Here is a 14,224-nt window from a genome sequence, read left to right as displayed (position 1 = left end):
TAAATCTTCTAACATTTAGAAATAGATACATATTAGTAAAAGTAGTAATAAAAGAATTTATAAAATCTATATAAATGTAAAAACCATAATAATTTTTTAAAACCATATTTGTGTGTATTCACATAACAATGTTTTGTGTGTGTGCAAATGTTAAGAAGTCTAGGTCTTAAAAAATATATAGTTTGTTGGATTTGGCTTGAAGAAGCTTGTCTTTTGTGTTCCGGTGCCTGCTCCTTCTTATTTGTGCATCTACGGAGTGTGCTGTATTTTTTTCAAGTTAACAGTTCTATTATTGACAATGATGGGGAGGAAATTATCGTGTCCTTTTCAGTGTGGGAGAAATTGCTGAGGCAAACTCATTGAGTATCTGACTTGCTGGAATACCCCACCCTCCACTAAAATAAATATCTTCCTGCTTTATATCTGGTAAGGGAAGTCAAACTTGAAGAGTCAGATGTTTGACAATTTGGCTCCTAATAAAAAAAAAAAAACATCTCCCATCCAGGAAAACTCTCTCTGTAGGGGATTGTGAAAGGGACAAAACCACTTGCAGGGAAAAATATTAAATTAAGCGGATGTATGAGTTTACAGAGGTGTGTTTAGACAATTCACTTTAAAATGTGTCTATCTGCAAAGTTATACTCACTTTACAAGACCAGCCTACATAACAAATTAGGCAGGTTTAATTTATTGCACTATTTTCTATGTGTTATCTAACAAAGACCATGAACTGGCCATCCATATCACCTACTCAGGGGCAATCTCTGCCTAACATACAAAGCTATGTCAAACCCAGAGCTGTTGGACATGCTCCACTTAAAGAAATCCCAATTCCTCCGAGCTACATACTCTAGGGACCTAAACCTTGTCACCACCATAAACAGAACATGCTGGAGGGATAGATTCCTGTACCAGAGACTTCCTATACTTCCCATACTCTGGAACAGACTACCTACCTATGTCAAACAGAGCTCCTCATTAGCACTCTTCAAGAAAAATGTTGATGACTGGATGGAAAATGGGAAATTCACCCCAGAGATCACTTCTGTGGCTCTGCTCGACAGGTGCACAGGAAAATAATTTTCTTGGGTTGCGAAAGCCAGGGTACATTTTTTGGCTAGGCTTGTATGGGCCCTAGGGCCGATACCCTAGTACCTACCTATGAGCCTATATTTTCCGTCAGTCTTTCAATATGCACCTTCCATCTTCATTCCTATGAACTAAACCACTACAATCACTTCATTATTTTCTGAATAGTGTTCTCATTTAGCCAGTCATAAAATTATGTCAGCAGAGATGCAAGTCACAAAGCTACTCTTGTCTATGAAATGCAAATCAAAGCAAGACATCAAGGTATTGCCTAATAAATTAATTAAATGTACAATAAGAAAAATTATTACACAAACAATTGTGATTTCCTTGGCTTCATGTCCTGATGATCTTTTGAACAAATGGTCACACATGTTAATCTTACCAACTGTAACATCTTTTCAAGATGGACCAGTCTTCCTTGAACTTTGATCTCATGTTCTTGAGTTCTCAGGTAGATAGCAAATCACCAGTGACTCACAGATGCCCACCTTAGACTGGCTTTAATGCAGTTGCAGCTGACTGGTCAGTTTAGTAGATGAGTGATCTTATTCAGTGAAGCTACAACCAAACACAGAGCCAACTTGGTTCCAGGCTGAGAAAAGTATCCACACTCAAAACAAAATCTCTCAGCTACTCTAATCCCAGATAATTTAATGAAAAACAGAAGAGTAAAGGACTTTCATCTAACACAACAGAGCACTTCAAGAAAATAAAATAATGTTATAGCTCTCTTGTTATATAAATAAATGCACTTGATTACATGATTAACTAATCCTCTTAGAACAAATGTGGTAAATAGTGCATTTATAAAGTATATATTAAAAATTCTTAAAAATATATAAAAACTACCTAAACGTGTCTATTTTCTTTATTAACATGCTATCCAAAGAAAGATGTTCATTTATACCAGAAGGTCTATCAGCTGTCAGGCATAATTGCCAATGTTGTTCTTGACATAACAAGGAGCTTCCATAGTTTTCTCCTCTAGCATCCCTAGGGGCTTTCTCAAGTACTGTGGACACACATCTGTTAAGGTTTTCACAAACCAAAGCTTGTTTAGTTAGGGTACTAGCCAATTTTCCTTTTCTTATGTTATATGTGTGTTGATAAATCATATCTTTCAACTTCATTTTAGTCTTGCCCATATATAATGCTTGACAAGACAAACAGGTGGCTAAATGAATTATACCCTGTGAATTGCAGTCAAGCTGTTCTCTTATTTCATAAGTTCCATCCACCCCAACATAAAAAACTTACCAGAATTGATATATTTGCAAAATAAAATGCTCCATACTTAAATCATTTTCTTCTACTAATACAACAAAAATAAATTGTATCTATCTCCATTCATAGGTAAATACTAGGCTACATGCCTTGAAGGGCCATTTTAGGCCTAGACAATAACCCAAAGTCAGAATCAAACCCCTGCATGTTGTATCTATGAGGTATTGACCTTAGCCATTATACCATACCCTGCCCTTGATTTGATATTACCATTAAACCTGGGTATTATATCACTATGGTGAAAAACGTTCCAGTGTATATAGAAAATGTGTCATAGGTGTACAGTACAATAGAAAATTATAAACACATAGCCTGTTGATATTCAACTTTTAATTTAAAAATTTTGAAAGTAATCTGTTTCAATAAAATTGGTTCAAATGTATTATGTCTTTTGAAATGCTACCACTGTTATGTCAACTATTAAATTCACTGGGTATCCCCTTTCTACAAATAATATTTTTGTTTAAAACTGCCTCACTTTCAGATTGGTCATCGTTTGACACAAATGGAAAAAGCCTACAGATTCTCTCCTTATTGTAATTTTCTTCAATGCAGGAGGTGATTACCCGTGTAAAAAAGATAAGAATTTCTGAAGGTAGCTTTTCAAAATATGCTAGACTCAAATTTATGTGTGACCTTGTTATTCATAATTGTAATACCCAGATAGTTTATAAAATCCAATTAATATTCATAGTTAAATCTTAAAAAAACTTGTACACACAAAGTATTGAAAAAATAAAACTAAAGATCCAGTGTCCCCCCATACATTGAATAAAATATCCAAATATCATCTGCACAAAGATGCTTTCTCAAAATGTTCACTGCTAAAGACAAAGTTTATTTCCTAATAGCAAAGAACCAAATGAGTAAAAACTGGTGCAGCTACTTCTGACATCAAGTAACTTTTTACAGTAATTCCACATGATACAGGGTTAACCTGGTTTAGGGATAGTTTATTGGATACTACATTTATTACAGTAGATCAGACTGACATTTCCTGTGACTTCATGGAAACATCTTTGATTAAAAAATGATTTCATATTTGATGATGAGTTTTTAAACAGCAATCAATGTGTTAGTCTTTCTTGAATGATTAGCAATTTGAACGTGAGGTTACTTGTGTAAAGGGGATACCCAGTGAATTTAATAGATGAAGTATCATAGGAAGTGTTCCACAAGGAGACATACTACGTTTGCACCCATTTTATTGAAACTGATTACTGTCAAAACTTTGAAATTAAAAGGCTGGTTTCAACAGTAAATATGTTTACTATTTTCTATTTATAAAGTACACATTTTCAATACACATTGGGACATTTTTCATCATGATAATGGGAGTAGTGATAAAGTGGGCATAAGACTGAAGTTTATTCACATAAGCAATGGTAATATAAAAGCAAGATTGAAGATACATACATTTTATTTTAGTCAAATAAGTATAAAGGAAAGAGATATGTTTAAATCTGGAGCATGTACATTCTGTAAATTTATCAGTTTTGGTAAGTTTATTATGTTAGAGGAAGGAACTTATGAAATACGAGTACACTTTATTGTAATTCACAGGGTATAATTTATTTAGCTGCCTGTTTGTCTTTCATAACATTTTATGTAGACAAGGCTAAAATGCAGTAGAAAGATATTTTATTTATCAACACAGACAAACAGTATTACAAATGGAAATTTGGCTAATGTCCTAGCTAAAGATGCTTTTGTTTATGAAAATTTTATTTATTTATTTAGGTTTTTTTTTTTACAGTACTTGAGAAAGTCCCTGTGGATGACAGAGAAGAAAACTGGGAAAATTCCTTGTTATCAGGAACAACATTGGCAATCATGCCTGTCATCTGATAGGTCTCCCAGTATAAATAAGCATCTTTCTTTGAACAGTGTGTTAAAAGAGAAATGCCTAGGTACTTTTAATAGTTTTTTAAGAATTTTTAGCATATATTTTTAAACGTACTGTTTACTGCATTTGTTCTAAGAGAAATTGCTTGTGTTTTGTTACTTAACATTTGATTTATAACATTTTTTTTCTGATGAAGTCTACCATTGTGTCAGACAAAAGTGCTTAATTTTTCTGTTTTTTTCATTAAATTATCTGGGATAAGATTGGCTGAGTGGTTTTGTGTGTTTTTTGTATTCAATGGAAGTGTGAGACACTGCTGTGACTGATGTGACACTAGCAGGAAGTGTAATTTTCCTTGATTGCTTCCATACAATCTAACAAATTACTCAGGATAGAATCTCAATACAATCTGAATATGATTTTTTTACAAGCTAAGAGTTTAAATAAATGTCAATGTCTGCTGCTCAGATATGTCTTTGCTTTATTTTTAACATGATGGTGCAAGCTTTGTTTTTATAGCAAACTACTACTGTCTTAAAATCCCATCCCTGTCAAACATCTGTGACTTGAAATTCAAGTTTTCTGTGTATAAATATTTGTACTGAGGTGTTCCTGTATAGCTTTAGTACACAACATAGCAATATAGTCATATTTTGGGAAGAAGTTATTCAGAAACACAATTGTTCATAAGGTAGACAGACCCATAAGATGGCATTTTTTAAAGGTTGATCAAAATTTAATAATTGCATCGTTAAGAACCAGTGATTATTTAAGTAATGTTTGTTTGTGGCACTAACAAATACTGGACATTGGATCTTAACGACATATTGATATACTTTAATTATTTTCAAATTTACTCTTTGTAGAGAGTTCCATTACAGTACTAGTCAGGAGTAATTTTGCAACATAAAAATAGAGAAATTGTCCTTTGTTTCGGTTTCCTTCCTGGCTGTACAGTCATCTGTCCTTATTCATTAATGTGGTCTCCTTCTTTATCAGAACAGATGCCAACAGGATAGCACCAGTTGTATGGCTGCTAAATGATGAACATGCAGAAGAGCTGAAGTGTGTATTAACAGAAATATGCCTTTGTGACAGAAACTCACCGTTACCTCAACATATAGTGACCTCATTGTTGCTTATGTTAATAATCCACATACTGTACAGAGGTCTTTTAGATATTGTTCCAAACTGTTTGGGGTTGTTTAATTCAAGATGTCAGCTGAACAGATAGGTTCATAGGTTCATAGGTTCATACTAGGCTATCTGCCCGAGGGCATTTATAAGCCTAGCCCATTGTTTTGTGGCTTACGCCACCCCTTTAGTATGGGGAACTATACCCATTATTTTGCTGTGCCTCTGTCGAGCAGTGACACTGAGGTAATTCCTGGGGTATATCTGCGATCTCCCATCCATTGGTCAAGATTTCTCTTGAACAAGGCCAGCGAGGTGCTCTGCCTCACATGTACCGGGATTTTGTTCCACAGCATAGGGAGTCTTTGGGTGATGAATCTATCCCTCCAGCACGTCCTATTAATAGCCGTGTTGAGGTTTAAGTCTCCCGCCCTTGTGGCTCTGATGGATCTAGATTTTTTGAGGTGAAGCATATTCATCAAATCTGGGTTTGACATGGCCTTGTATGTTAGGCAAAGGTCACCTCTGAGCAAGCGGTGCGACTGAATAGAGCTGGAGTTCTTTCAGTCGGGCAGCATAGGACAGATTTTGAGACCCTTTATCCTTTTGGTGAGGAACTTTTGTGGCCTCTCCAGCTGCTGCAAGTGTCGGGTCAGATACATTCCGAATGGGGCATTGTACTCAATCATTGGTCTGATGAGTGATGAGTAAAGGGAGACTATGACCTCCCTTGATCTAGATGAGAATCCCTTCATGATAAGGTGGGCAATGTAGAAGGACTTCCTAACTACTTTAGCTACATGGGTGTCGAATGACAGACTACTATCAACCTGGGTCCCCAGGTCCCTGATAACTTCTTCTGTGCTCAGTGGATTGCCACCTATTTGGTAGCTAGGGGTAACCTTGTTTTTCCCGAAGGGTATGACTATGCATTTTTGGCATTTAACTTTAGGCCGTGGCTCTGGCACCAGTTATCCGTTTCTGTGAGACCCTTCTGAAGGATATCTGTGTCAGATGTGTTTTCTACTATGGCCCAGTTTGCAGTCATCTGCAAACTTTGTCAGCCATAACCCTCCTGTGTTTGCTTGTACTTCGGAAAAGTAGATGCCAAACAAGAGTGGGCCCAGGACTGAGCCCTGTGGGACACCACTTGTGACAGGCTTTGAGTCTGACATGGCGCCAGCAACTCTGACCCTGTGGGTTCTGTCACTCAGCCAGTTTGCAACCCATCTTGTGATGTATGGGTTAACATTTAAGCTGATGAGTTTTTCAATGATACCCGAGTGGGGTATTGTATCGAAGGCCTTAGCCAGATCGAGGTAGGCTGTATGGACTGCCTTTCCCTCATCAATGGCTTTGGTGACTGTTTCGAAAAAGTCAACCAGGTTTAAAAGGCATGATCTGCCTTTGACAAAGCCAAACTGGGTTGGATCCAAAGTCTGCAAATTCCCTATGTCTTTATTTATGAGGTCCATTATGATCCTCTCCATGGCTTTGCAGATAAGGCTTGTCAAGCTAATGGGCGGTAATTTCCAGGGTCTGTGGAGGCACCGCCTTTGTGAAGTGGGACCACAGTTGCAGTGCGCCACTCCTGGAGTGCGTATCCAGAGGTAAGACTTTGATTAAACAGCTGTCCTAGCTGTGGGTTTAATTCCTCATTGAGTTCGTGGAGCACACAGCCGGGGACACCATCGGGTCCCATGGATGCTGTGTTTTTGCTTTGGAGAGAGCAGTTCTCACTTGGGCTGGAGATGTTTGGGGGCTGCACTCATTTGGTATAGATATCTCTCCTTTTGCGGGGGAGGGGGTGAGAAGTTTGCACTGAACCTGTCAGCCAGTATGTTGGCAATGTCTGTAGGATCAGTAATCTTCACATCATTTTGAACTAGTTCTGAGCATATCTGGGAGTTTCCTCCTAGGTTTCTAACATAGCTAAAGAAGGCCTTATGATTGTCTTTTGAGTCTTTAGCTATTTTTCTCTCGAAATTTGCTTTGGATGATTTTATGAGAGCTCTTAGTTTTTACTTATAGTGATCAAGGGTGTCTTACCTTTTAAGGATTTTGCTCTATCTTGTAGTAGCTTCCTCCTTTTGTTGTAGAGTTTGTTTATGGCTGGGGTCCACCAGACTGGACGCTTGCCTTTGGTACAAAGAGTCTTTGTTTTGCTTGGGATTGCCTTATCCATGCAGTCCTGCAGGTGCTGGTAGAAGGCGTTTGTAAGTGATTCAGCGGCTTGAGTATTGTTTTCCCGGCTCGGGGCCTGAAAGGAGACCACACTAGTCTTTAGAAGTGTGAAGTCGGCTTTTGAGAAGTTCTTTACTGTGGTCTTTTTATTTCAGGTGGGGTGGGATGAGGACCTCCAGCGAGATTAGTTTGTGATCTGATCTCACCAGTGAGGGGTATACTTCCGGTGTTGAACATTGTGCTCCCATGTTCGTGATGATGAGATCAAGTATGTTATCTCCTCTTGTGGGGATGGTGACTAGTTGTTCCATGGCATTTGAGTTTATGAATTCCAGGAACTTTTGGGCTAGGGTGTTTGGGCTTGAGTAGTGTTCCCAGTCTATATTAGGGTAATTGAAGTCACCTAGTATGATGGTGTTTGGTGATACATTTATCCCCTCTAGTGTTTTCAGGAAGGCCATGTGAGTTTCCTGAGTTTGTGAGGGTGGCCTGTAACATGCTACAATTTGCAGAGCAGTCTTGCCTATGGTTAATTGCACCTGGATGGTCTCCGATGCATCGTGCATTGCCACCAGTCTTGAGGTGTGGGTGTCCTTGATGAATATGGATACCCCCTCCTTTCTTGGTATTGTCCGGATTTTGGGGCGGAACGCATGATATGAGGTAAAACCTGATAGCGCTGGGGTGCTCTCAGGAGCCTTGAACCAGGTTTCTGTCACAGCACAGACATCGATGTTCTCCATACTGAGAAGGGCCTCGAGTGCGTGCATTTTGAGATTTAGACTTCTGGCATTGAGCAGCATTACCCTTAGTTTTTCCCTTTTTGTGTTCTAGGGTGGTAGGTTTAGAATTTGAGCCTTGCCTAAAAAGGCACTATGGGGGTGGCAAGAGCCTTTGCCAATATCCGGAATCCCAGGGGTGACAGGTGCAAGCCGTCCCTTGCGAAGCAGCGTGGCTTGTCCAGCATGTCATCCCAGGCAGACAGATACTGGATCCCCTTTGAATGACACCAGTGTTTAAGCCAATTGTTAAAGCTGATCATCTTATCTCTGTATTGTGGCATCATTCTTGGTGAAGGTAGGATACTGCTCAAGGTCAGGGTCATACCTGCCTGGGCTACATAATCAGAGAGCTCCTCAATGTCATTCACTAAAATGATTTAATCAGTGCCAGAGATCTATCAAGGTAGCACTACATTTCACACGAATTACCCCCTGATATGTTTCCAACCCCTCCCATTATCCTGCTAGTAGGTGATATTAAAACACCATTAAAGATTATGAAATCTCAGCTGAGAAATTCTAGAATAATAAATAAGACATTTACTTAAACTGGTTAATGGCTGTAGCTTTCATAAAATTAATTCACTTGCTTTAATTAAATGAAAATTAGATATGATTTGGCTGCTATGGCAGAAGCATCTTACGGAGGTTTCAATCAATTGTGCATTATATCACATGAGACTATATATCATTGCTCTCAGCAACTCTGCTCAAGAATCAGGGATGCAGCCAAATGTAATGAGCAACAAAGGGCCCATATCAGAGACAATTGTAATATTACTATAACTCACTTAGAAAGTTAATAGAAAAACAGACATTGAATCAACATGCATCTTTTAAAGAATAAAAGGCAAGAAACTAATGCCTGACATTATTGACCAAGTGTAATCTTCATTTGCCTATGGGCAAATATATGGGGCAAAATCAGGGGCATTGTGCAAAGCTAGAGAGAGATTAAAGATATGCTATATGCGCAAAATACTGCTGAGACCTGATAATTAACTAGAAAATGCAAGCTTGATAAGAAACCCATTAAACATTAAGCAGCAGTGAAGTATGAACAATGGACTTTATTCTTTTGACAAAGGGTGAGTAAACACTGGCTGTAGTTGCAGTTAATGTCTTTTCAAGGAATGTTGGGAGATGGTGTACTTTATTTGCTAGATTGTACAGAAAAGTACTTACTCCTTGCATTTGTAGGGGTAGATATAGTGACAGTGACACAAGCAAATTAAGAGTTCAGTTAAATGGACGCTGTTTTTATAAGTAAATGCTTTAGGGCCAAATGCTGCAACACAACACAATGATTTTATCAACAAATCAAATGACATTCACACAATGTAGTCACTGGGAATAATGGGGTATTTTAAAATGCCAGTGGGCTGCTCGAGTGCAAGCAACAAAAAGGACGTATCATTGACTCTGAACAGATTTTTGGTAAATAAGGTCTCAGTTAAATGCTACATGTAAGTGTAAAAGCGTGTACTAGAAATAACAATAAGAAGAAGATAGTAAACAAAACAAGGGTGACTAGCAGTATAAACATAATGAATAGCAGTCCATATTTTGGAGAGATGGGGCAGGTAATGACAGGGGAATCTGCATATTTCCTACATGGTGATGAAAAGAGGAAAGGTGATGCTGAATAAATGTACATAATAGTAAGGAGACCAGCTATGTAGCCAGCATGATACAAACACAGCTGATATGCCGGAAAACACTCAACATAATGCAAGATGAATGCTAGCATCTTTTGGTTTGAATTCGCCTCTCCCTAACTATTCCTGGGTTCGATCCTGATCTACATAAGGTTGTTCCAGGAGTTTTCTATATTTTCAACTATATTAATGCATTTTGTATATTTCTTTACTTCTCATCTGCAAGAAATGCTTACCGGATCATTTTCATTGAAATGAATATTGTGCAGTTGGCAAAATATAAAATGAATATAAGTAAATTTAAAAGAAAATAACTTGAGTAATACTAGACATTAGTTAACAAACTGATAAATAAAAGAGGATTCACTTTGAAATGACAGTTTATGTTTCTCATGAAGCATTACTTGACTGCCTGCAGTGCTAGAAATAGCCAGAAGAAGGCATGACCTTATAAGTAATATTGGTGTGATATACCTCAATGGAATTGAGCTTTCCTGAAACATTTCATTAACAGAATTGCCTGAGCATTTTCATTTGTTTACTTAAGAAAATGATAGTGCAGTCTACTTCCCTTACAGGAATACAAACATAAGCATCTCTATTAGAAAGCGAACATGCAAGATTAATTTAAAGCTTCCATTCGTACAACTTTAGACAATATTATTTTGTAATTTAGTGTATTCAAGAGACGGTTAAAACTCAAGCATTTTGTCAGTTATGCAACAACATGATTCTTACCTGTGAAACAACTGATGAAACAGAACCACTGTAGATCCATTCACCTACACATTCAGTGACTGGTATAGTGTGTCTGGAATAGTTTGAAAGCAGTAGGGAGACATTATAGCAGTTAAATTCTGTGCTGTTCCAATCTAAAGAATATGTCTGACACTGCTGGAAGCTTGCTGTTCCTTCTACCACTGGAACAGAATAGTTCCTCTCTTCTTCCTGTGTCCAGCCACATTTGTCTCTGAGTATTCTTGCCTTGGGATTGCTGCACCAGTGTTCTGGAATAACTGCCAGGAAAACTCCACAAACATAAACTGAACCAAAACAGACAGATGCCAAGCACAACAACACAAAAAGTTGTTTTTGAAAATGCCCAAAGTCCCCGATTTGCTGTAAAACATCATCAAATGTTGCCATGGCTCTCAAATCTTCAGTGTCTTTGTTTCTTCCATATACTGTTCAACTCTTTCAACTTTCTTAAAGGACCAAGACTTCTTTGATGCATCTATTGCATAATGAAGACTTATTTCTGTTGAAATGGTTCCAAAGTTCATCAGAGACTATTCTAACCAGTATAGAGATCAGACAAATTGATAAGCAATGGAATTCTGCTTGTGCATCTAAGTGGTGCAAAATAGTTATATTGTCTGAAATGTTACAGCTTAACTAAACTACATATTCTATATATACACCTTTTTACAGAGCTGATAAGAAAAAAAAACTTGCAGGGTGGGACTGCAGATTCTTGCTGTTTTAAGCAAATATAGCAGAATCGTTATAAGATACATTTTTTATAACATAACCTTTGTCTTTGAGACACATGGGAATTTATATTTAGTTAGTTATGTATAGAGTTATTTTAAATATATAAAATTACTAATTATTTTTTATTTGTCATCAGCATTATTTAACTGCCCTTTTGGATACAGTAGTGGTAATTTGACTAAAGGTTATAAGTTAGACTGAGACACTGCAGTGTTATACAGTTACCATATCCATATGTCCTTAATGATTAACCTTTAGCAATGTAATGTACATAGTCTAAAATAAGAACACAATGAACCAGTTTGTATCAGTTTGTATTGTAGTTAAATATTTATGAAAGTCGTGTGACTATCACTGGAGTCACTTTGATAATATAAGTAGTAAATACAACTCAGTTAAGCCACAAAATAATTATGTTGTCCACGATCTGATATGTGTTGTTTATACATTACAAATTTACAGGTTTTAGTCACAGAGCTTCTATGCATCAGTGTGACATTCTCTGTCATTATATATTCATAAACAAAGTTATGAATCACTCAGCTTGGTATTTCTATAGGCATAAATATGGTATAGATCTCCAGTTGTGGGACTACATGCATATCTGCTGACCTCATAAGACCCAAACATAGTGAAAGTTGTGAAACATGAGGAGAATAAAGCTAAGATGACTTCCCTTCTTAGTCTAGCAGAAGTATATCGGAGTGAGGTGAGAATGGAAATCAGACCAAAAGTAGATAAAAATCAGGCAACAGTTGAATGTGCCAAAGAACAAACAAAAAAATATAAAGTGAAGGATCAGATGAGAAGTAAAGAAATATACAAAATGCATTAATATAGTTGAAAATATAGAAAACTCCTGGAACAACCTTATGTTGATCAGGATCGAACCCAGGAATAGTTAAGGAGAGGTGAATTCAAACCAAAAGATGAAAGATTAATACTGGTGGCTCAAGATAGTGGACTACATGCACATTGGTTTACAAAGTCCATTGAGCATGTGGGAGAAACAGACAAATGTAGGTTTTGTAAAACAGAATTGGAAACAGTTGCGCACCTTGTTGCTGGTTGTGACATACTAATTGCAGAAGGACTGTAGACAGAAACTCATAATAATGGGGCAAGACTGTTGCATTGGGGTTTGTGTAAACATTATAATATTTAAGTGGCTGAAAAAAAATGGAAACATGAGCTACAAAGATTCATAGAAAATGGTGGTCTACATCACATGGGATCACCCATTACCAGCAGTTCAAAAGATAGATGCAAGAAAACCAGATATAGTGGTCCATGAAAAAAGGACAAAATTAGCATTGATTATTGAAATCATCACACTCAGTGACTACCGTGTCTTGCATACTGAGAGACACAAAGTCATAAAATATCAATATTTGCTGGCAAAAATGAGAGCAATGTGGAAGAAAGATACCCAGACAGTTCCAATAGTAGTAGGAGCAACAGGTCTTATAAAAAAGAATCTACAGCCATATTTAGATATGTTACTGATACAAGCTGGGAGTCATTATTAACTCCCCAAGTAATGTAGACATCCTACAGAAAGATCTCACTGAGACCAACGACTGCTGTCGAAACCATGACCTTAAGTTTAACGCCACAAAATGTGTTGTCATTCCCTTTGGGTAAAACTCAGCTCCCACTATTTACCACAGTGATGGTAGCCCACTGAACACTGAAGGTGTAATAAGAGATCTGGGTGCACAGGTTGACAGAAACCTCTCCTTTGACCACCACATTGCCACTGTGGTCAGAAAGTCCTTCCATGTGGCACATCTCATTACCAAGGGTTTTGCATCCAGGAAGAAAGAGGTCATCATCTCTCTCTACTCTTCCCTCATTAGACCAATCATCGAGTATAATGCCCCATTTGGCATATACCTCACTAAACACCTGCAACAGCTGGAAAGGCCACAAAACTACCACATGAAGAGGATTCTAGGCCTTAAATACATGCACTACATGGACAGACTCAAATAACTCCAGTTTTTCTCTGTCTCATGTCGTCTATTAAGAGGCGATCTCTGCTTGACTTACAAAGCCATGTCTGACCCAGCCCTGTTAGAAATGTTACACCTAAAGAAATCCCAGTCTCTCCGCACCACATGCTCCAGCGACCTCAACCTCATTACCACAATCAACACAACATGCTGGAGAGACACGTTCATAACTCAGAGATTGCCCATGCTCTGGAAGAGACTTCCCATACATGTCAAGCAGAGCACCTCACTGGCCCATTTTAAGAGCAGTCTTGATGAGTGGATGAGAAATAGAAAGTTCACCCCGGGTATCACTCCAATGGCTCTACTTGATAGAGGCACCAGGAACTAATGGTGGCATGATTCCAGGGCACTTCTATGGGCTAGGCTTGTAAAGTCACCAGAGTCATTGACCTAGTACACACCTATGAACCTATGAACCTATGTAACTCCGTACAAATTGCAGGAGGAGTCATTAATGGCCACATTGTGGGTGCTGAGAATAGCACTTCTGGCTGACATCAAACATTGAAACAATGCTAATTTTGTGAACTTTAATCATACTTTGACTTAGGAATGGGGTCCATTCCCATCATGGTATTGGAAACCCAAAAGATTTGTAGAAATTAAAAAAGACATCATAAACAAGGAAACAGGCCGTCTTTAAAGTCTAGACTTGAACCAATTTGAGTTTGTTAAAAGTAGATGCTGCCTCCTGAACCTGGTGAACTTTTTTAGCAAGTCACTAAGGCATTA

The 14,224-nt window shown here is 37.8% G+C and overlaps 1 protein-coding gene across 1 annotated transcript in view; it reads right to left on the bottom strand.

Moving 5' to 3' along the window:
• The window catches only part of LOC122798772 (solute carrier family 22 member 2-like), a 667,833-nt gene extending 656,707 nt beyond the window's left edge, over window positions 1-11,126 (bottom strand). The window contains exon 1 of the mRNA XM_044067886.1: window positions 10,719-11,126. Within this exon, the coding sequence (XP_043923821.1) occupies window positions 10,719-11,126 (408 nt within the window). The remainder of the gene's footprint in view (window positions 1-10,718) is intronic.
• Between the last annotated feature and the right edge of the window lie 3,098 nt (window positions 11,127-14,224).

Source organism: Protopterus annectens, chromosome 1.part0, assembly GCF_019279795.1.
Source record: "Protopterus annectens isolate FY-2018-M chromosome 1.part0, PAN1.0, whole genome shotgun sequence".
Lineage (NCBI taxonomy): Eukaryota > Metazoa > Chordata > Ceratodontiformes > Protopteridae > Protopterus > Protopterus annectens.
The sequence above is the reverse complement of the archived record's forward strand: the minus strand, read 5'-3'. Positions and strand labels throughout refer to the sequence as shown.